Here is a 24470-nt window from a genome sequence, read left to right as displayed (position 1 = left end):
ATTTTTGGCTGTGTACCTGTATTATCAGCTTTTAATTAAATACGAAAAATATTTAATATTCGAACAACCACCAATTCACAATGAAATTATACTCCAAAGTATTTTTTAAATTCTCCTGAAATGTAATTATAACCAAATTTACTAATCATCGAAATACAATTTAGAATGGAGGGTGTTGATCGGAACATCAATTAAGAAGCCTTACAAAATTCATAAACAACTTTGGGTCCGAGAGGTCCAATTGATTGAGTTCGGAATCCGAATTTATAAACCTCGATTCCCACCCAGATTAATTCTACCCAGGCCACTACTGTAAACACCGAGACCGCTAAGGCGCGTTAATGTAAACACAAATTTCCGGCAGAGCCAAATATGCAACCCACTTTAAATTTACAATCAATTGGATAATTCAGACTTTTTTATTTTCATTAAAGGAGGAAGGAGTCTGTGTTTTGAAGCAAACAATTGATTTTGGAATTTTTAATAAGTTTAATCCGTTAAAAACTTAATTTCTTAATTTGCTGAAATGTTAGCATATCGATTGGACTGGTGCGGCGCATTTCGCGCCTTCAAACCCCTCTAGTGTGGGCAACATACCAAATAAGTGAATAAGCTAAAATAAATTTAATAAATCGAATAATTTTGAATCCTCCATCTCCCAAGCATCTACTAAAGAGGCCTGACAATTTCAGCATTGCCCTGGATCACTTTACAGTGCAGCCTGCACGGAAGCCTGCCTCGGAAAGCAGAAGCAGCAAGTCAAAATTAAATAAAAAACTATTAAAACTGAAAAAATATTTTATATAAAATTAAATAATTAAATCCGATAAGTAAGGCAAGCAATTTAGATACAATCTAAAAAAAAATAATAATAATAAATAAATATAAAGTAAAACAAGAAAGGAAGATAACTCCAGCTCCCAAAAGTGTGTATACCCATGCAGTTTGCAATTGGATCATTAAGAATCGATTCCTAACTAGCAAAATATATATAGTTAGAGACAGCATATAACAATTTGTTTTTGATAAAATTTCTAAAACATATTTTTAAAATCGTATACATTTAAATTTAAAATATTTCTTTACATCTACCGATCGTTTCTATGACAGCTATATGATACTGCTGATATATCTAAAATAATAAAAAAAAGCTCATATTTCAGAGTAGATGAGAAAATACGTTGATAAAAACAATGTAGCTATAATTTGATTCTATTAATTTCCCGATCGTTTGGCATCTATTGAATATAATCGTCAGATTTTTATAAAATGAAAACCGAAATTATGAATTAATACAAAAAGACAATATCTCAAAGTTATAATTTTATTTCTAAAAATTGTGCAATCGTTTCTATGGCCGTCCTATGATATTGTCAGCCAATCCGGCCCGTTCCGACTCACATATATAGCAGTGAGAGTAGACAGAAGACAGGCAGACTATTTGCAAACTTGCATTTTTCATTTCCCTCATTTCAGATAGCTTCAAAACTGAGGGACTAGAGGGCCTAGGAAGACTAATTCCTACTGGCCCTTTTATTTATTTTTCTTAGCTTCGATTTGACAACAACATACTCTGGACGGAAATGGTCAGAGCATGTTATTTCAAAGAGTTTCTTAGGGACATTTATGATATATCTCTAACACAGGAACAATTGAATTTTTCCACCTTGATTTTTATTTTTTGGCAAGGCAGACGGATTTTCAGCGGTGCCAATTGGCACCTTGGCCGGTAATACTTCAGGAATCTGAGGAAGATCCACTGGGGAGCAAAACCGAAATCACCCAGGGTGCGGCCACTCCCGAGACACCTTCGGATACCGAATCATTTTTAGCGCTAGATCTGAGAATTCTTTGAATTGATCCTGTAAACGGCTGTGCTAGGAACCCGAAGCTGGTTATAGGTCTGGTTACGGCTATTAAATTGGCTTTCCAGCGCCAAGAGCCAAGATCTTTTTTGCGTTATTTGCAAAAAGAGCATGCATGACATCATCTCGCTCTCAACATCACTGCAGGTCTCACAGCAATATCTTACTCAAATCATCGACAGACCGGGCTCCGACACCTATGCACTTGGCGTGCACGATGTTAATACATAGTTAGCAGAATTTCCCAGCCAGCAAAGTTGGGAGGGCTCTAAATGATGTGCCCCAAAAAGAGTCGATTTTAAGAGTGTTTTCTGAGTAGGCACATAAAAACAGCATTTTCTGAGCAAATTCGGGGCTGTTCCACAAAGGCTCAAAAAGAGCTCATATGTGTGATCATATTCGGAGCTGCGTAAGCAAGTAAAAAGTAAATCCTCGGTTAACAACGGTTGCAAGATGGTCAAAAATTGATCAATTTAGTTAGTTTGAACATTGAAGAAGTGCAAGTTGGACGTGCTTAAGAAAGTGTTTAAAAGTAATTAAAAGAAAGTGTTTGAACTGAAATTTATAATTTAAAGCCAAAATAAGTATCCAGAGATCAAAGAATCGACGCTGTGGTTAAAATTTAAGATTTTGTTTATAAGATTTCCATATTTTGTAAGTAATAATACAGATATACATAGAACTTAAGAATTAATTTTTAAGATTTTTCCTATTTTTCGTATAATTTTTGAGAAAAATAAAAATGTTTTTCGACGTACGTAGGATTTTTTCGATATTTTGATTTTTTGCAAAATGGTGAGTGATTAAATAAAATGTTCAATTTTCATGAAAAAAAAACGTCACAAAATTGTTGATAAAAAAAAAGTAAGCAAAAAAAAAAAAAAATCCTACGTACGTCGATAGCCATAGGTATTTTGGATATACTGTCAAAATTTCAGATCGATCGGTTAAGATTTGTTCGAGTTATGTTTTCGGCCAACTCAAAAAAAGTGGTTTTGAGAAAAACGCGTTTAAAGTTTTAAAATCGTATATAATTACATGTGAGGCATAGCCGCAGAATGGAAAATTTCGACACTTAGAAACTTTTGCCGGACTCTATCTTTTGATATGTTATTTTTAAGACCCTATAGTATTTTTTAAGCAAAAAAAAAATTTTTCGATTTTTAAAAAAAGTTACTCAGATGTCCCCCCTTAAGTGCCTAAAAATTATACTTTTATGATCATTTTCTGTGCGTTTTCAATGCTTAATTAGGAGGGTGAAAGCACTTATTTCTGTGTCACAAAAGAGTCATATTAGACTCAGAAATTGCTCTCTTAAAGTACGACCGTTTCCACGGAATAAAATGCACTTTCCGGAATCTTTTTTTTGGCACTTTATGATATAAAATGCGCATAAAAAAACTATCAGAAAACTGTCAGAAAACGATGGGATGGTGATATCACCTGCAGTAATATAATATTTAACGGTTTTGGCACAGCAGACAGTTGAAGGAGTCATTATATCGATTTATTACTGTCGCGACTGCAAACGGATAGGGCACAAAAGAAAATGCAAACAATGCAAAATAACCAACAACAAACTAAATTCGGAATTTAAATTAATGCAAACACAAAACAGAAAAAATGCAAGCACACGCAAAGTATAAGGAAAATTTTAAAAATACAAGATATAGCAAAATTCTACAAAAAACAAAGTCGCAAAAAAAAAAACCCGAACGTTCTCTTGAATGAGAAAAAAAGAATCTATTGGGCCGATACATATGTACAACTCCTCAAGCATACATTTATGTATACAAATACGCGGCCTAAGCTTTTTAAGAATATATAAACAAAAAAACAATCAACAAGCAATGACCACTTATGTACATAGCTCCAAGAAATTCAAACTCAAATTAATACACATATGTATGTATGTATATATTTTGATATATACTTTACTATAGGCACTTCACTTACATGTTTGGCTGCTCTTCCAACGTCGAAAGATCTTTAGACGCGGGGTGTTGCAGCTGAAAAAATTTTGTTATTGGGTTTTATATGTGTTCATAATTGCCAATGGATTTTATTTTCCTTGTATTATTTTAGTTTAATGTTTCACTGCACTGCAACATCGGATATTTGGGTAAATAATAGATAACAAACAAAAAACAAAAGGATTTATAAATGCAAAGACAAATAAAAAAATAATGTTATCTTGGCTGGGCTTAATTTGTATGTATCCGAGAATTATACTGATTTTGATTTTGTTATTGTTGTTGGTGTTGTAGCCGGGTAGAAGCACTGGTGCACTCGCGTAGGTTATAATCGACTGGGACACCAAAACTGCATAAAATTTATACTTTTCCTTTGGCTCTGCATGGATTTTTCCTATTAATGTCTTTCAGTTGTTTTAGCCATCCGGTCGCGGATTATTTCGTCACTTTGATGGGGTGGTAAAGTGGTTAGAGTTGACTGAGAAGCTGCATTGTGATCGGCTTTCTCTGCTCTCTCGGAATGCGCTAATTCGTTGCCAAGCTCAATCGATTTAGAAAGGCTTTGCTGGATGCCCTTAGATGGGAGGCGCCTCTGGCCCCAGTGTCCGCCAATTCGAGCCATCTGAGTGGGCTGTGGGCCGCGGAATTTAGTGGGTAAAGTCGCTCAGCCACTGTGTTCCATTCAAATAGAAAGACTTTTGTTAGTTTATAAAGAAAAACAATGTGGCAAAGTAGAATGCGAACATTTACCCTGGAATCGAGCTATTCCTCTTTTCAATCCATTGATTCGAAAGTTGCAAAAGAATTTTTTTCACTATGCACTGATTTGTATTTTTAAATATTAAAGTGCAGGAAAAAAAAAGGTTTTGTACTATGCACTGATTTATATTTTTAAATATTAAAGTGCAGGCAAAGACTTTTAAGGCAAACCGTTCTCTCCCGTCAGCACGTCCGTTGTGATCGGTGGTTAGAGCGACAATAATGCGCCTAGCTTCGGGAGCAACCCAAGATCTCCGGATTTCTCTTCGATACTGAAGCACTTTGACAAACGAAAGTATGCTATATTTATTCCCGAACTTGGTTTGTTGGGTCGACTTTTAGGCTTAAGGGTGTGCTATTTATTATCTACACAAGTGTTCTGTAGGAAGCGAACCTCCTCATCTGCAAAAATCCCAACTGTTTCCCGTGGATTAGTTGTGTGCAAGAAGATAGTGTTATGGTAATATTCAAAATATATTATATGTCTTTAGTGTAACTTTTTGGAAATTTTAAAAATGGCTTAAATGCCTTAATTCATAAACACAATTTGAATAATGATAAAATCCAATCCAAATTAAATGCCAAAAATAATATAAGCGCCTTTTGTCCTTGGTCAAAGCGATTTATGACAAAGACAATATGTGTAAAATTGCAAAAAAACCTTTGTGGTGCACACAAAATTGCTCTTTGTGCCTCTTGCTTAAAAAAATAATTTGTTACATAAAAATTCACTTTTTTTTAAAGTCTTAATAGTAAGAGGCGGCTGAATTAAAGCAACTACATACATACATCTGATGATAGAAAAATAAGGACCATTACAAAAAAATTTAACATTATTTTTCAGTTATTAAGAACATTATCAATGTAAAATTAAAAGAATATTTTTAATTTTTAGATGTTAATAAAAGGCTGTAAATATTTTGTTGTCGATTCGACGATGAATAACATAAACGTGGTAAATGTAAGCATAACCATATGGGGTTAAGAATCTTTTCGGCTGCAAAGAGAAGTTAGAAATATTATTATAACCCCGATAAGGGGTTAGAAAATAATAATAATGCAACAAATCATTAATTTTTGACCAAATAAGCTAATAGAATAATTTAAACATCATTTGACAGGTAATTGTTGTAAAATGTATAGGGTCACTTTTTCTTTGGAATAGCAAATAGAAAATTTGAAATTAGAAAGAAATCAACCAACTTAATGGCTATAAAACTTTGGTTATGAATATGAACAAAAATAACATGGCACATAACAGAAATGGAACAAATTAAGCAGTAGGGTATCAAAGCGAAAATATCAATTTTTTCTATAAAAACGAATTTTTTTTAACAAATAAAAAAAAATTTTGTTTTATTTTTATTGATTTGATCAAATGACAAGAAAGGAAGCTAACTTCGGCACCCCGAAGTTTGTATACCCTTGCAGTTTGCAATTGGATCATTAACCCTCTAGTGCCCAAGACCGCCTCTAGACGGGTAATGTTAAGAACACCGTTATTCTTTTCATTCCTTTTCACTCGGTTTTTGCGTTTTTATACCCTTGCAGGGTATTATAATTTCAGTCAGAAGTTTGCAACGCAGTGAAGGAGACGTTTCCGACCCTATAAAGTATATATATTCTTGATCAGCATCAACAGCCGAGTCGATCTAGCCATGTCCGTCTGTCCGTCTGTCCGTCCGTCCGTCTGTCCGTTTCTACGCAAACTAGTCCCTCAGTTTTAAAGCTATCTGAATGAAACTTTGCATATAGTCTTCTATATACTCTCACTGCTATATATGTCGGAACGGGCCGGATCGGACGACTATATCATATAGCTGCCATACAAATGTTCGATAAATTTTTAGAAAAAAATTATAACTTGGCTGTTTTTAAAAAATTATGGCCATTTTATATTACTTCAAAATTTTGGTAAAAATTTTATGAAAATCGGACAACTATATCTTATAGCTGCCATAGGAACGATCGGAAAATGAGTAGGAAAAAAATTATAACTTCGTTATTTTTCAACATATTCTTATCTACTTTTAGATATGAGCTTCTTTTATTATTTCAGAATTTTGGTAAAAATTTTATGAAAATCGGACAACTATATCATACAGCTGCCATATAAACGATCGGTAAATGTAGAGAAAATGTAAAGCTGGGAATGTAAAACTGTAACTGTCAAACTGTAAACATAATAAGTATAGGTAAAATTCAATGAAACTCTGTTTTGTGAGTGTTTTCAGCATTTAAATCTATAATATAAACATCAAAACCAATCTGCAAGGGTATACAAACTTCGGCGTGCCGAAGTTAGCTTCCTTTCTTGTTTTAAAATATTATAAATAGTTTGCTGCTGGAAAAAAAGAGTACCGTGCTGCTGATAGTCTCAAGGACGCAAAATTTATTAGCTTTTTATAACTTTTATAAAGTATCCCGTCTAGAGGCGGTCCTGGGACAATTCGTGATAAAAATGTTATAAGGTAAGATTGAAAGTGAAACAACCTATTACATATTTAAGTACAGATAATTTCTTCTGTAGACATGGAACGACGACAAGTGAATAAGCTATCAGCTCTTTCCGACGTGGAGATTGAAAATTTTTTCAATTCTATTGATTTTGACATTGATACAGATGGAGAAGAAGAAGGACGATTTGACTGATGATGTTTGCGAGGCAGTGCTTCCTGTCAATGAGGAAGACGAAGAAGCTATTGAAAAAGTGCTACTTCTATCGGATTCTATGCTAGAGAGATTTGTGTAACTTCAAGCGGAAGTTCGACTCCTTTTGCAAAATTGTTGTCACCCTCATATTCGATTCCGTCCAATTCACCTGAAGCACAGAAACGCAAACGTAAAGCGCCTGCTGAGCATAATTCTGCTTATGTTAAGGAAAGCACAATAGCTGAATGTGGATCTGTTTGGACTATCGACCCAAAAGAACTGCTTTTCAAAAAGATGTTGTGGAGCCAAACGAACCTAGTCATGGAAAAATCTGCAATATCCGAGGAGAACTTAAAAATCTGGATACGCCATTAAAGTGTTTTAAATTTTTTTTTCAATGCAACTCTATTTCCTGTGTGTTTTCAGCATTAAAATATAAAATATAAATTTAAAAAACCAAATTATTATATGCTTTGTATAAATATACAACTTTTAAATATATATTTTTTTTGTTTCCTTCTATTAATTTAAGCAGAATGGCTTGATTCTTAATGATTCAATTGCAAACTGCAAGGGTATACAAACTTCGGGGAGCCGAAGTTAGCTTCCTTTCTTGTTTTTTAATAACGTGGGGTCCTTGGATTATAGGGAAGAAGTACATACATATAAACACATGTTTATTTTTTTTAATAATTTTGGGTACTTGGGTTATAGGGAAGAAATGAGAGGTCGTGTGAGCCGAGCCCATCGGCTTAATCCGTCTTAAATTTGTCGGCAATGTTCATCTGCCGTGTGATGGTTATTACGGAGAAAGCAAACTTGGCCACCTGGAAGACAGGTTGAATAATAATAAGAGTGCGGCGGGACCGAAATGTTTTCGCAGGATCTTACGCTTATGTTGCTGGCCATGGATATCTGAAATATGCCGCCGGCAATAAAGACTATGGGCTGCTGCACGTTTTGAAGGAAATAGAGGAGCGTGGTCTTGTAACGGCGGCTGGCATCCACCCAGTTGGACTGGAAAAGGGAGTGGGTCAGGGACTCGCAGTCCTCCATGATGAGGTTGCAGGTATAGCAGAAGGGAAAGGTCTGCAGCAGAATGGTTATCACGAACATAAAGGAGGCGATGCCCGTCCAGATGTCCGAGAAGAAGAAAACGTTTATCAGCGTCAGACCCAGCACCAGTCCGATTAGGAGGAACTGTGTGAAAATAGTTCCAGATATCACCGGCTTAATGATCGAGCAGTATCTGCTGAGCGAAACAGAATGTCAGTGATTTGACCTCAACTCGAGACTGGGGCTGTATTCACCTCAGAATCAGCTTATGGTCCATGACGCACTTGACAAGCTCTTCGTAGCTCTCGGCCTCGCTCATAGTCTCGTCGGTCCGGAGACGGCGGATGCGTTCTCGCAGCATGTCCAGATGAGCTCGCAGGATGAGTGTGTAGATCAGAGGGTATGTGTCCGACAGCTGGTCCTGCAGCACGGCGCCCGACATCACAATGTACTCCAGAGTGGAAGCCATCCACAGATTGAGCGTGCCGTCGTGCCAGTCGATGAACGGGTTGTACAACTGCCAGGGAGGTCGTCCGCTGAGCACCGAGCTGAGGTAGGTGGAGCCGGCATAACCGCAGTAGACAAATGTGAAGATAAGAAAGGCGTGGTTGCTGCGCGCCACCACGAGGTGTATCTTCTCGCGCTCCTCCATGGTGGTGCAGCGCAGGTCCAGCTGGTCCAGCAGATCCTTGGCCTTGATCAGTCGCCACAGCATCGAGTAGGTGATGGCCACCTTGACCGACGAGCCGTAGGCATTGATACACACCTGCAGCGAGGTAAGGAACTCGCCCGGCGAGAAGGACTTAATTTGGGTCATGTAGCTGCCGAGGAATCCCAGCGGCAAGTACGTGGTGAACCACACAAACGTCATCAGCGTCCAGGTAAGGTACACGTAGCGCAGAACGCCCGCCTTGGGCGGCAGCCAACCTATGAACTTCATGGCTCGGTACAGGTAGATGCAGCCATCGCGGGATCGCTTCTGCTCCGTGAGCGGGGCGGGACGTATAAGCCTGAAGACCATTTTGTGGCCAGTGTGTTATGTGAGCCCTTGGAGCTCGACTTTTATAGGCCAGCAGACTGCCAGCTTGTGTCATGTTCGCAGATGAAGTTTTCAATAAATTCGAAAAGTTTGCGTTAAGTTTAGGGCTATTGCTGCAGTTTAATTATTCATTTGAGAATTTCTCTGCTGCCTTCCGTTATGTTTAATTAACAGAGTCAGGGCCCTCGAGTCGGTGGCCCGAGCGGACGGACATCTTGAAAGTTGTTCGTCAAGAAAATTCCGATAGCGATTTTAAATGTGAAACTGCATCGAGAAACCGCCGCTTGCTTCCACATGCTGCCTTTCCGGCCTGCATAAATGATGTCAAAAGTTGACAAAAATGGCAAACGACTCTTAAGCGACTATTAAGACGTTGCTCATACGCAGCGTGGGCCGCGTGATTCCCCCTTAACCGGGTCAACAGTACGTTTGCCTGGAGGCGGGATAAAAACATGCATGTGTGTGTGCAAAGAGGATAGGGAAGGGAAACTTTTCAAGGCTTCCGCCGCAATGGCAAGTTATGCAAAATGGCCGCTAATCGCCGCTATAACTAAATTTATTAAATTTTCTCCCGTCGGTCCGCGAGTGTGTGCAAAAAGCTTTGCATAATCAGCCTCTAAGCGTAAGCCAGCACAGATGCCACATGTTGTGTTGCGTGTCGTCCTGGTGACATCTCCTTGCAGCTTTAATGAAAAATATGCTCGCCGAGTGTTATTAATATTGCTCAGAATGTCTGGCGTTTGACACATGTTTTGTTGTCGCTGTCTCTTTTGTTGTATGTACCTCCAGTGTCGGCTCCGGCTTCGGCTTCAATTTAAGCTCCAGGAACAGCAACAACAGCTCAAGCTCCTTTCCCTGTAACGTGTAAGTTGACATTTTTTTTTTCATTACTGCAACATTTCAATAGCGGAGCACCCGTATGCGCACCCCCAGCCTTTGCGGAGCAACTGTTCCTCCATCAAGGGCGTCGTGTCCAAAGAGAGCTTGTATATGTTAGTCGAGCGTGAAGCAAGGGCAAGGATAATCTTTTGTTTGCTCTTGCAGGGGCCTCGTCACTGCCGCCTGATTCAGAGAAAGTTGAACACTCCGAGCCCTGAAATCGTCGGCTTATACATATACCGACATGTCGCAGCATTTGAATGGAATTTATGCGCTGCAAGCAGCTGAGTGACCCCCAGCCACCGGCACAATAGAGACCTCTTCACCGGGCTCCTCGCAAATCGCCAATCTGTGACCTGTCCGTGGCAGAAATTTATGTTGCCTCTGGCCAAATCAATTACCCCATTAATTGCATGCTCTGTTCGGAAAAATATGGTGTGATGGCAGCGGTGCAAGTGCTCGGTCGCCTAATTGTAGGCGGCGTGTGTCTTTTGGATCTCCGAGTACGTTTAATACCCACGCCATGTCATTTATTATCGCTTGACGTATTTATTTTAATTAACGGAAATTAATGCCATGCTGCGCAGCTGTGCGAACATGTTTGCAGTACCTTACACACTCAGGTGCTTTCGCTCACTTGCCGCCCTCACTCCCAACCGCACCGTTCCACCAGGATGCAGACGTCGCAGTGCTTTGCGAAGGATGTCTCCCTTTCGGTGAACATATATTCTGCAGTCTACACTCATAAAAATTTTTGGCTAAAATCGCCCTAAAAAAGTCGCATTTCGCCCGTGTATTTAGAAATTCGCCATAGAAACGGTTCCAAAGGCTAGTCGCTCTAGATTTGAGAAAATTTGCCCTAAATTTGAGGAAAGATTCTTTCCTAAATCTAGGGCGATTTTTCTTAAATGAAGAAACATTTTCTTGTTTATAAGGAGATTTGTCCTAAATATGGGAAAATTTTTTCTCAAATTGAAGGTGAATTTTTTCTTACATTTAGAAAGATTTTTCTTGAATGTAGAAAATTTGAAGGTAAGTTGCAATTGTTTGTTGTTGCTGCTGCTGTATTGGTAAATAAGCAATATTTTTTTTTTTTGTAAAAATATTGTTAATAAATAAGAAATAATATTATTTTTGTTGTAAAAATATTGTTAATAAATATTAATAATAATATTTTTTGTTGTTGTATTACAACAAACACAATATTATCATTGTATATTAACAAAGGCGGCCAAAATGCTGACACTTTTGGTGTTGCAAAAGAGACTTGCTCTTACTAAGTGTTGACCGGCCATCGTCACCTCATGCCAGAGACGTTTGAACCAGTTGGGAATTGTATGTGCACGCGTGCGGAATTTGCCAAAAGAATTCGCCATAGTTTTAGGAAAAGTTGACCAGCAAAACAAAGAAAATTCTCCCGTAATTTAAGAAAATTCGCCCGTAATTAAAGAAAGAAATTGAGCGAAGCAAATCCGAAAATTTTGCCCTATATTTGAGGAAAATATGTACACTAACCCTAAAAAAGTGTATTTATGGCGGCTATCCTTTATTTTACTGTGCCTTGCCTTAAATTCATGAAAACCTTTTCCTTATTCCAGAAAAATTTTCTTAGTTTAAGGGCGATTTTTTTTATGGCGATTTTTCTTAAATCTAGAAAAATATTTTTATGAGTGTACTGGGCAGAGATATAACTGGTGTCAATCTGTGTGGGATATGCTGAAAATTAACAGAGTTAATGTGAAGCGTTCACAGGGTCCTCGGGATTATTAAATATCCGAGGGGCTTCTGACGGTCCACAAATTCGGATAACATACTCTTAAATTATTTGATCTGATCGAGGGCTAAATTATATTGTGTTTTTGTTAATGTATAGACACTGCTGACAGGAACTCTGCTTATTTAAGGGCTTGCGTACAAAAGAGCACCACGAAGAGTTGCGAATGATTATGAAACCAAGCATAAAATTAATTTTGTTTATTGTTACGAGTACATAACATATTTCGTTATTCTGCTCGGCTGCTAAGCCAGGAGAATGCATTTTGATGAGATACTTCTGGTAGCGGCTGGAGCCGCTGAGGAGTTGGCAGTGGGAAATGAAATTATAATAAAGGGAATTCCCCAACCGGCAACAGGAGTAGTAGGACCAGCGGCGGAGAACGACCCTTGAGTACATACAGACATGCACGCAAACTCGAAGCGGGTGCAGACCAGGGTCGTAAATGCCATTATTATTTTGTAAACATTGCGACAGAGTGAGTGCCCCAAATTGTTAACTCACAAGGTCGTGAAAATACATAAAAAATGAGAAAACATTCGCGCATGAAAAACAAGGGCTACGACTAACACAGACACTTGCCCACTCGCACACTCTCCCAGCAAGACAAATAAACAAGCTAGACATTCTGCTGCAGCAACACACAAACTTTTAATTAATTTCCGTCTGTGTGACCCGTGAGTATACGGGCATACATATATGGTATGTATGTACGTCTAACTGATTGCCATGATACTGCCCCCGGGGCTGGTGGGGGTGTTTTGTTTGCCAGTGCGGATGAGAGACCCCTTTGCACACACAAGCAAATAAGAACACAAACATTTAGTGTCGCCGTGGTGCCAAAAATGGCTTGACCCAAATGTAATCAGGTAATTTGTTTTGTACTGTCAATATTTGCACGGTTGCCACGCATATTTGGACTTAATAATGATTTCCTGAGTTATTACCCTCACCCTGATATACCTTGTGCTTGAAAAACGGGCGGCATTGATTTCCCAGTGACGCTGCACCATACATTTAAAAATATTTATAATTTAAGAGATACAAAAATAAAACTATTCTAATCATAATTTGTATTCGGATAGGGATCAGGGCATTTCTATATTTAATTGTACCCCGTGTGCTTAATAATTCCTTAAGCTTTGCTGCATCCTTTTTTATATTTTCAACATCCATAACGATATCTTAGACTCTGAGTTTTTAGTTTCCCTAGTAACGATGTTTATGATGGTTACAAGCTATGATCTTAAATTAAAGTTCCAAGAATATAGAATATATTGTATATTCATTTGAGAAAGGATTAGGTTTTCTACAAATCCCAATAAATTTCCAGGTGGAACTTTCTGGCCCTCACCTTTTCTACCTCTTAAAAAATGAGTTTTCAACTTATTTTAAGCGGTTTACTTTAACATTCAACAATGACATTAGACCGAATTCAGAGATTTAAAAAACGTGGTACAGTCCCCATTGATTTAAATTTAATATACAAATTTTATCAGTTTATTTTTCCAATTTAATTAGAAAATAAGTTGTATCGCAACAACAAAAGCTATTTCAACATTTGTTTATACAAAAGAGGCGTTTATGGAAAAATGGTCCCACTTAAGAACAGGATTTTGGCAGGAAAAGTGCTCGGCAGAACCATAGTGCGCTGCCCTATGTCCTTAAATGCGGCATTCTCTGCCAGCCCAGACATTAAGTTTGCCCCGTCACGAGCTCCGCCCTGAGAACATGTCAGCCAAGTAGTCAGCTGGTCCAATTTCGACTCCCTGACTGGCTGACTGGATGACAGACAGGTAGTGAAAGTAGTGCAAAAGAGCAGCAACCGAAATTGATTTAATAGCCTATATTATGGGGCCAAACGCACACATGGGCGCCCTTTTGCACACGCAAGGGTGGGAGCACATATGAACGTGTACGTAGTGCAAACTGTGAAGTTATAAGCCCCCTTGCTCTTGGCAGCTGCCCTCCATTGAATGACTCTTGAAGAGTTGCAGTCATGGGGCTTGAGGTTTCAGGCGAATCGAATCAATTACTGGCATTAATTACATCAATCGAACATTGTGAATTCCTGCAGAACTACTGTACCTTATTTTTAATGAAATGATAACTCTCTTAAGACTCAAGTAAAGTAGAAAGTATTAACTCTCTTTCGGGTTGACAGCACATTGAAAAAGAATAAACTATAATGTTCACTCAACATATTTACTTTTATATTTGGCAAGTATATGTCAAAATACTTCATATTGGGCCTCAGGTCGTTTTCAATTCAATTACGACTCAATACAATGCCCATGATGCATGGCCTTTCCCGGCTTTAGGGCCAACAGTTTGTTTCCCCTCCAGTGGCAAAACACTTTTTGTTATTATTTGATTCTCTGGCTGCCAGCAAAAAGTAGGCAGCATTTTTCATTCCAGTCGGAAATAAAAGGAGGAACTACGTTCGACGACAACAAAACATTACACTGATAGTGATAGGTTGGGCGGGAGGCGAACACGAAACACATTTCGAGCACGGCTCGGGACTAAGGTTGAACGGGGTCAGAGTGAATGGAACTGGTGTATTGACCATTGACTGAATGGCAGCAAGCGAGCCAGCAAAAAAAAGCAGTGTGTGTAGAGGGGTTAATACCCCGTTGGTTTCTGGGCATCGGCGGCGTAATTATCTTCTGGGCCAGGCTGTTCCCAAATTAAGGGTACTTGGCTGACAGACGCCTGCCCATCACCGAAGGCGGCTTACTCAAGCTGCGATCTCACTCAATTGCCAATTCCTTGGCAATCGCCGCAGCTTCCTTTTGCGACCAGGACCAGCGTCCGGTCCCCCCGAGAGGCAGTCCCTCCCCCCGCCAAAGCGCTCATGCAAAAGCAATTTCCTGAACTTTTCACCCCACCACGCACACACTCCCCCACAGCTCACTCACAGATTAAGACGACGACCCCACTCGAAACGCATTGGGCGACCGTCGGATGCCGTGGCACTCGAAAACCAATACGATTGCGATTATGCCCACTAGAGTGGTGTGTGTATGTGTGTGGGTAGTTGTGGGCGTGCGGGAGCGTGCGCTCTAACCCACACAAGCACACGCGTAGAAATTGCTCGCTGCGAGTAAGAAATCATTGAGGTTGGTCGGCACTCTAATGGAAAACGACAAGCGGCATGTGGGCAACCCCACCACTATCTCCTGTTCCATCTCCGTCCCGCTGCACGTCGCCGGATGTTGGCGAGCGATAGTTGTCGTTGTCGTTGGCAGTTGGACTCGCTCACCTCACCGCAAAAGTTTAGTTGCCAGTTACGGCTCCCCCTGCGGCGGCCGCTGTCCGTGATGCATCAGGGTATCAATTTGCGGGGCATGGCACTCGTTCGTTGGGGCGCCCGCAGACCCCTCCGCGGGCCCCGCCGAGTCGTCGGTCCTGAGCGTCATTAGAGGCCGGCCATGACGCTCTGGCACGTGACGTTGTTGGAGCGCGTTCCGTTGATAAGTGTGACACAGTTGGGGCATCTTCGGGCCACGCGAATGCCGAGCTTTGCGAAGAGAGCGAAGAGAGGCGCCAGTTTCTCTTCGGAGGCCTGCGCCCTGGAAGCCGTGGAAGTCAGCTGTCGCCGCGCGGCTCTGTGCGAGGAATTCCAGCCGGGGGAGTGCTCGCACGGCTGACCTAGAGGCTGGCAAGAGCTTTCGCTCAGCTCCGTAGCACGCTGGCGCGGACGCTCTCTTCCAGGGCCGAGGCGCACCCGAAGGCCACTCAGTCCTGGCCATAGAGGGTCGTCCTGTCAGTTCACTTCGTTCGCTCATCGAAAGCTGTGCACGCTGCGGAAGCGACGGCATCGCTCCTGCCCCAAGTAGCAACAACAACACGGCGCTCGCTGACAGACCATTTAGCACAACAATAACAAAGCCAGACCGAACGAGGCTGAGGTTGAGGTTGGAGCTGAAATTGTGGTTTAGACGGAGGCTTGCCGGCGGCAAAAGTGCTTACAATTTTTTAAGATAACGCCTTGCGCGGCGCGTGCAAAGTTCAAGTCCGGCTAGAAGGTGAGCCCGCAGTGCGCGCGTACGCCTCCTATCGTTGCATATCCTTGCGGACGCAGTTGTGGTCTCATGTCCTGCTGCCGGGGCCACTGTGGACGCTACTAAGAGCCAGCAGAAACAAAAAGTGAAAGCGGAAACGGAAGCGGAAGCGGAAACGGCAGAGCGCCAGAGAAACCGAGAACTGGCAGCGACAGTGACTGTGACAACCGTGAAGTGTGCGGCTGCATTGCCATTTTGTTGGCACTTTGACCCAAATCGCAGTGCATCCGAGGTGTGCCGGCGTGAGTGAGTGTGCGAGCGTATGTTAAGTCTGACGGTGCCCCCTAGTGCGAGGATTTACCTTTCCGAAGAGTCCAGTTGATGCTTCCGCCGTGCGATATTCGCGAGTGCCGCCGGCGAGATAAATAAGTGAGAAACGGGTCATCGGAATCCCTTCTGGCATCTATTCTGGCCGCATCCGCCGCTGAGGTGCATCGCATGTGAGTATGACACGTGCTTAGTGTGACTTTTGCCTTTGCTTACCCCCTGCGGCGCACTCTCCTCCTGGCTTTCCGGCCCAAGCTACCTGATTTATGCGGGATTTGGAAGTTTAGGTTTTGGTTTATGGCCTGCGGTAAGCACAAACTTTGTTGCCGTCAAACACAAAACACGGACGTCGTTCAAAAACATATCATCTGAGGCTGGCAAGGGAAGTTCGTATTCACCAGAAAAGTAGCTGCCATAATGGTGTTGTTATTAATTGGGAGGATTCGGGATTGATTTCTTTTTTTTTAATAGAAAACTGTTTATCGCTAAGTAATTATATTTGACGAGGCCCTAATAATAATCACTCTTATTTAGAAAACATTTGAAAGACGCCTACTTTGAAATGATTTTGTTGTATTTATTTATTTTTTTCTTGTTAGATATGTCAGCATTTTGTTTTAAGAAACTTAATTGCTCAGTAAACCTCTGAATGATTTTAACCCACATCGAATTTGGAAATATTTATATCCAGCTTACACAATACCCATCATATCTCAGACTAAAAACTATCAAGATATAAACAAATTAATAGAATTTCATTGGTAGGTCTATTTTTGTGAGCTGTACTTGTGACTTTCGGAAGAAAATAATTGTATCTTAAGCTAAAGTTTTCCTTAAGATTTGGTAAAATTATATCATTATCATTAAAGTTATTGTTTTACTAAGGTTCTAACCAGTGGCTTTTAAGTTTGAGATTCAAGATTTGTAATTTTTGTGCATTTGTGAAACAGAAAATATTAACACTATGCGTTCTTATGGCAATTTGTATTCATCATACTGAAATTAGAAAATGGAATATATTATATTAATCGAAAACCAATTATGATGAATTGTAAAATAAATTGATTAAATAAGTTAGCGAGTAGACTATTAAAACCAGGAACCTTTAGGATCAGAAGAAGTAAACTTGAAAACATATTAGCCATCTGAGACATCTACCTCTTAAAAAGTATTTGCGTAAATCGTTACGATTTGCTGGCGAGATGTGTTTATTAAAAGTCGACTTTAAAATTTCTAAAAAATTTCTAAATAATGCTGTAATCCATAAATGGGCTTAAATTTAATTAGGCTTACATACAAAGAAGAACCCTCTCCCGCGGCGAGTTACTGTTTACCTATAATCAACATGATGCTTGCTAAGTTAATCAAAGCCCGAAACATTTATTGTTGTAATTGTTTTGCCTGGCAACGTGCCACAAACAAATCCAGCGCGATTACAGGGAAACCGGCCGACAACACCAGGGCACCAGACCGCAGAAGACTGTTCAGGACTATTCAGCAGCCAGGGCAAACACGCATGCAAATGGCGTCTGTCGGAGTCCGACGGCTTCTTAATGAAATGACAAAATGAAAACTCATGGAAGCAGCTAAGAAAAGCCAAATATTTGTGTAGGAATCATACGAGTTCCTTGGAGACGTGGCGCTAATGGCGAAAGTCGTTGTCGTTTAGACGTGAGGCCCCTCGGCAATTCGCTGCGCGTGGGGGGTCTGGGGGCGTGAGCAAGGACGTCGCGGCTGGGGCGGGGCGAGCCAAAAGCAATTAAATGTATTTCCGCTTCGATGTCAAAATTAATGTGAATTTGATATTTGAAAGCGCACACGCACACCACGTACACACTCGCGGAAAATGAGACGCAGAGGTCGCTCAGCCGGCAGGATGTTCGGGCGTGGCAGACCTGTGTCAGTGCCGGACTGTCAACGGGACAGTGGAGAGTGGGCAGGAGCTGGAGCGGGGCTGGGGCGTTTCGTCACCTTGGGGGTCTGACATGCAAAGTGCCAATGCCCGGCGTGTCAGTGGGCCAGTGTGTGATTGGGCTGTGGCACGTCTCAGGCCTCTGGTCCCTGGGCCCATGGATTGTACGTTGACAGTAACCGTGGCTGACGGGGCGGATAGAGCTAAACCCTCGGGCAGGGGCCTCTTTATGGCTTCTATTTTGACACCTCGTGCTATTGCTAATGAGACCACCGGAATCGGGCGTATACGTAATGTGTGTTTACTCGGATCATACGCCAAGAGGCCGCCCGATCCATTGGACTCCGCAATGGAGTCGCAAAGTCAACTCTTGTGTAAACAAGGCTGAGGCAATATATAACTGGAGTCCTGCTGCAAAACAACACAGCAGTAGTTGCCTCGCTCGGCAGATTGTTATTCCTTTCTGTCTAGCTCTGATTTGATTGTGTGCATATGAGAATCAGCCAAGTCTGTGTGCGATGGCATGTCAGTTGGGTTTTTGCTCGGCTCCCAGCGCTGCCTGCTCGTAGTTATTTATGCAAAATATCTACAAGCGTAATAGCAAAGGCAAATAAAAAACAGAAAATATTTAAATAACGGATTACAAGCAAGGACCGAGGAGAGCCTATGCCGATCCTGCCTGCGCAGCAAAAACACAAATTGGAACATGCCCGGCTGGTCGTCAGCTAAGTTTGCCGTCTAGTTGCGAGCCCGTCCCGGCTCCTTGGCCGACTGCCTCCAAGTCACTGGGTCTGTGCGTAGACTGGCTGGCAGCCTGCTGCTGGTCCTTGCTCCACCAGCAGCCCCTGGCCGCACGTCACTGTGTCTCCGGCGAGGGTCTTTGTTTTTATTCTGGCTTTTAAATTCATTTTTATTCATTAGACTCCGTTTATTGCACGATGATGTCATGTTAACCAAGTCGCGTCAGCACGTACGCTCCGGTTATTATGCCCAAGTCCTCCGCCAGATGCTGCCGCAGGAGAGATAGGACTTGCATTCGGCAGTGGAATCAGCGCAGCCTCGAATGCCGAACGTGAGCCTTTGATATATTATTCAATCTCGGGCGCACGCACTCACACTCCACTAACCCTTTGTGGGGCTTGGCATAATTTAAGGCCCTGCTGGGCTGGCAGCTCGACTGCCAGGACTGGTACTGGGACTGGGACTGTTGCTGTCCAATCAGGACTTGCCAACTTTTAATTTCCATTTATTTTCGTGACTTTTGCCTGGCCTGGCCAGCTTATCTGCTCGGCATTGTGTTCAGCCCGCATTGGGCGACCCTTTGCAGATAAATATCGGCTGGCATCCTTTAGTGCTTTCCAATTGACGGAACTCGCAAACTGAGTCTTGGCAACGCTCATCGGCCTGCCATGTAAAAGTTTGCCATTCGGCAGGGGCTGAGTTCGTTATTATCGGTACTATATTGGGCCCGAACTCTCAAGTGAAGCGAGAAGCGGCTTAGCCGGAACCTGCCTGGGCAGGTTTATGGCAGGAAATTGGATTACGACCCACCATAAACATTAACAATGGGCTGCAAGATGTCGCGCAGCCAATTCAAATTACTTCGCCCGCCAACAGCTTAACAAATTAAGTCTGTAATGAGGACTTTGCATAATCAGGCCGGAGCCTAGGGGGCAGGGGATTTGATGGCCTGGAAATTACAGCGGCGGATTGGTTGGCAACCAATCATGATTGATGGCCGGAGCCCCACCTGTTTGCGGGCCTCTTCAGGTATCAGACTAGTCTTTTCCCAGCCGGACTGCCGTGGGCACGGCCTGAATTATACAGGCAATCTGCTAATTATCGAGAGAGCCCGTGTTCCGTGTCCCTGCCCCGTGATTTCTGCTGCCGTGTCATGTGTGCCGTTCGAACTACAAACATTCTATTAGTACTGAATGAATTATTAATAACTGTGTCAGCCGCCTGCTAATGAGATGTTGCGGGGGTTTTCGGCGTGTGGTGGAGGTGTAATTTACGAGCCGGATGGCGTGGGCTGCTCAGCCGGACACTTAAATTTGCCAGTGTTTGCCTAGGTCTAAGCAGAAAATCATTAGTTAAAATGCGCAAATATCTCTAACGTTTTTATTAGCCGAGTAGCAAGTAATTGCCCACAATTAGGCTTTAATAGTACGGCCGTGGAGCGGAGCTATCCGACTGCACTGGGTCCTAAGTACACATCGCACACACTGGGCCAGAAGGCGAATCAGGGCTGGGACTTGGTTCTCGGCTGTGCCCTGTGTGGGTCCCTCGGGGATTAGCTGAGCGTGAATACGTTTTGCTTGCTCGTTAACTAAGAATTACCCTCTACGCTCTGTATGTGCAGGAAAGTTCTTTTTGTCTTTTCGGGAACCCCAGTCCCTGTCTGCCCTCGCTTTACCCACTTTTTTTATTGAAGCCATTCTGTCGGGGCAGCAAACAAGACTTCTACTAAAATGTTGCCACTCTGAGCCAGTCAGAGGACTCAGGCTTTGTCTCTCCGCGCGATTGTTCCATGTATTTGTTGGGTTATTTTGTTTTCTTTCAGCTTTATATACCCTTGCCGAGAGTAACACCATTTTCGTCAGAGGCCCGCAACGTCCTAAAGGAGTCTGAGCGACAGCCGAGTGGATCTATCTGGATACAGTCCGGTTTAAGAGACTATATCCTAGCTATTCGTGGAAAAAGAAACTGGGGAAAAAAGAGGAAAATATATTTTTTTTACCTTTACATATAATGTTAAATATTTTCTACGATTTCAAAATCAAAATACTATAACTTTCTGGTAAACGCTTTGCATTTCTCTTTTTTTTTCGAAGAAAATCTAATTTAGGACTGAGTATACAAATTTCGGCTTTCCGAAGTTAGATGCCTTTCTTGTTTATTTGTATTCGTAGTTCTTCCCGACAACGACAATTATTTTCTTTGTTGTCTGAGCCCACTTTGCATAAAATGATACCACGAAAATTTCAGACACGGGCACATGTAACCTTACGGTTATAGATTCGTTTACTTAATATAAAAATAAAATGAAATAGCAATATATTGTATTTTGATTTCCAGTATTTGCCAAAATAACTTGAATCAGCGGATATTTATGCGCTTGAGTGTACTTAACCGCACGGATAATATGTATACTGAGATACACAGAACATTATATCGATCGAAACATCCTTGAGTTATTTTTACCAATTAAGTAAAAGACAAACAAGTCTGGTTTCTCTCAAACATTTCCATGATTATGGAAAATTGAAAATCCAATCATTTCGGCTAGGTAAGGAAATGCATAAAACTGCTGACTATGCCCCGTCTAATGAATATGTTGGAAAAGATTTTAGCTTTCGAGCCAGGTTAATGAACTTCGAGAAGAAAGTATTATTCTTGAAGATAAGAAAAGGCTTTGTCAAAGAAACAACGGTCAGAGATATTCACAAGAGTTTAAAAATTTCAATTTATTCTGTAAATTGTTTGTATTTTTGCGATGCCTGCTCGTGCGTAGAGTTTCGTTACGCTAGACACAGTTTTACTGCTCTGCTTTGCATAAAATACAACAAAAAATAAATAGCTTTCAGCAATAATATTAAAATCACAAAAAATCATGTGTGTGGAAATGCGCCACAGATTTTAATCAGCCCTACTTGCAGAAGTTTGCGCCGTAAATATGAAATATTCGCACTCGTGCCTCCCCCAGCCTTTGCTGTGGGCTTTGGCCCCAAGTTCAAGTAGGGCCTTCTCGGCTCAGGCTCAAACAAAAGCACGAGAGTGCCAACAATAATAAAAACAATGGTGCTACGAAATGAACGCCCGACATCAAGATTTAAAAATGTGGCTCAGCATCCCAGCAAAGGGCAGGAGACACGCGCCGCAAATGAAGCGGGTCCGTGTGTCTGCGTCTGAGGTATTGTGACTAAGAAGACAAGAGGTACGTAAGGAAGGGCCAACGGTAGTGCGAGGCCACGCTCATTCAAAAATTTAGCGGCGAAAGTACTCTCAAGTGAAATTACGGAAATAAAAAGTTTGCACGCCGCCACTGACTTTAAGATGGCGAAGGGCGAAGAGCACATTCCCGGGATCGGAGCCATTTAGTGCTATGTGATAAGCCTTCGCTGCTCCCAGCTCCCAGCTCCCAGCTTTTGCTCAAGGCTTCCTGCTCCTTGCCCCCTGCTCCGAAGGTTCCGATGCTCCGATATCAATGTGGGCGGCGTGTCAAAATATTTCGCTCTGCTTTCTTGGCTGCTTGTAATGCGAGCTCATTACCATAAAAGCGATGCCGGTTACACACATCCGAGGGAGAAGGGTGGTGTGGCACGCACTGGCATGTGTGTGCGAGCCAACCGTCAATGGGGAGGCCAGCTCATAGATGTCTTCAATTTCAGTAATAGCACTTTGGGACCTGCGGGAGTTAAAGGCCCCCGAAGACACTGCTCCGGCCAAAAGTTTTAACTGCCGCCTGGCGGACTTTAAAGTGTATTGCAGTCAGAACCAGATAGTCAGTCACCCAGCCGATTATATCCACTCCGTTCGACGAGGACACGCCTCGGAGACACTCCGTGCTCACCGAAGACTCAAGAAATATTGCATATGGCCGGCCGCAGGGGACTTTGCCATTAAGTCAGCGCCACAGAAAGAAATACAGAGTCAATACATGCTGAGTGCCCGGTGGGGCAGGCTGTCTGCTTGGCTGGCAAGCTGGCTCTTTGGCTGGCAGGAAGAAGGGAGAATGGATGAGTGACAGGACGTGGGGTGCATGGGGGATCCATCAACGTGTGGGAGGCGGAAGCTCGGTGTGTGCAACACCGAACGCCGAGGAATTTTCCATGCGGCATCGAGCAACTTTCCAACAATCGACTGCCAGTGCCTGCCTACCCGGGAAAGTATGCCATAGAAGTTCGCAAATATGGCGGGTGGCGGCATGAAGATGTAGATGTTATGCGAGTGCGAGGCATCCCGAGGCTCTCGGCGTAAATATGCTGCCACATAATCCGCAGACGGACCACAGGCTGCTCAAACAATGACTCGCCGCCCGAGCAAAAAATTCAATTTGTGTGCGACGCAATCTTAAGTGTTTTGGCCAGTAGAACGTCCCAGATCCGGATCGGCCTAGGATCCCTCCGTGGGTGACAGCTATGGCTTCAATTGTTTTTTTTTTTATCAAGACTAGCTTGTCCGGCAGTGCAGAATAAGCCATGCTCACTTGAGGCTTACTAGGTCCCTTGTGCTCTATAGGTCTCCGTTATACTTTAAGATTAACCACCAAAGGCCCCGGTTTATGAACAGACGTTGATTCTAAACTTTCTAAATAATAAAATAATAATATGAATAATAATATAATGAATGGCAGGAGCACTGCATAAAAAAAAATGTTAATATTTTTTATAATTTATTTGATAGAAAGTTCAAATATCACTTGGAATCTAGTAAAAAACTTATGATGAGCGTTAGAAAATGATCAGTAGATCATCAGAAGGTTACATGAAAAAAGATTCGATTTCCACTACCTCTATATATAAGTTTTAAGCAATCGTTGTAGCTATGCTTGCGTGTTCCTTTTTTTCAAATTATTTTGTATTATTTTCGAAAAATTACGTCAGGTGTGCTCGACAGTGTGTTATCGGTACAGATTGAATTTAACCGAAAAACAAGTGAATTTTAGCCTTAAGGCAGCCTGCTCGACTGTGAGATACCTAATATCACAATGAAAATGCTTTGGGTCTGTTTATTTAACATTAACATGTGTTCTCATTTATAGCTCAGCTGTAAAATTTTCATGATTTAATTTAGTTTCTTTTCATGATTACGATTTCTCGCTTTGCCCGTTACATTAATTATAGGTTGATATTAACATATAATCCCAAATATCCTAAAAAATATGTGTAAAGTTTTGTATTATATTGTTAAAAACTTTATTACAATTTTAAAGAGTTTTTAAAATATTTTCTTTTTACAATACATTTAAAGTTTAATGATTAATATGTCACTTATGTATATTGATCATTTATTTAAAAGTTCCAATTTTTGATATTTTATAAAATCTAAAGAGAATAGAATAAATTCATTTTACTTCGATATTTAAGCTACTTGAGATATTAATATTTTAAGATTTAAAAGAGTTTTGTTTTTAGTTTGATTATTTAATAGAAAAGTTGTGTTGTCTGAGAAGCTTCATTCTGAAATATGCTCTAATATTTATAAGCAGTATTTGGACACTGTTA

At 41.4% G+C, this 24470-nt stretch overlaps 3 protein-coding genes across 7 annotated transcripts in view; 1 reads left to right on the top strand and 2 right to left on the bottom strand.

Moving 5' to 3' along the window:
- The window catches only part of LOC138929106 (uncharacterized), a 160371-nt gene extending 143498 nt beyond the window's left edge, over positions 1-16873 (bottom strand). Inside the window, exons 1-3 of one of the 5 annotated variants that reach the window (XR_011445526.1) lie at positions 16548-16854; positions 16366-16488; positions 9850-10199 (exon numbers count right to left, since the gene is read on the bottom strand). Coding sequence is in view for 1 of the 5 variants with exons in the window: in XM_070288139.1 (XP_070144240.1) it covers positions 16366-16467 (102 nt within the window). In the remaining 4 variants the exon portion in view is untranslated. Of the gene's footprint in view, positions 1-9849; positions 10200-16365; positions 16489-16547 lie in introns of those variants that run through there. The other 4 variants (XR_011445524.1, XR_011445516.1, XR_011445517.1 and 1 more) reach the window with 4 other exon arrangements.
- Or42b (Odorant receptor 42b) lies at positions 7965-9326 on the bottom strand. Its single transcript, XM_017161188.1, has 3 exons — positions 8560-9326; positions 8141-8498; positions 7965-8076 (listed from the first exon to the last, which is right to left on the bottom strand). The coding sequence occupies exons 1-3, from the start codon at positions 9324-9326 to the stop codon at positions 8002-8004; spliced, it is 1200 nt and encodes a 399-aa protein (XP_017016677.1). The 3' UTR covers positions 7965-8001.
- dpr12 (defective proboscis extension response 12) overlaps positions 16402-24470 on the top strand; it is a 73642-nt gene continuing 65573 nt past the window's right edge. Inside the window, exon 1 of the mRNA XM_017161189.3 lies at positions 16402-16504. The gene's annotated coding sequence lies outside the window, so the exon portion shown is untranslated. The remainder of the gene's footprint in view (positions 16505-24470) is intronic.

Source organism: Drosophila kikkawai, chromosome 2L (genome assembly GCF_030179895.1).
Source record: "Drosophila kikkawai strain 14028-0561.14 chromosome 2L, DkikHiC1v2, whole genome shotgun sequence".
NCBI classification, from domain to species: domain Eukaryota; kingdom Metazoa; phylum Arthropoda; class Insecta; order Diptera; family Drosophilidae; genus Drosophila; species Drosophila kikkawai.
This window is presented reverse-complemented; position numbering and strand designations above follow the sequence as displayed.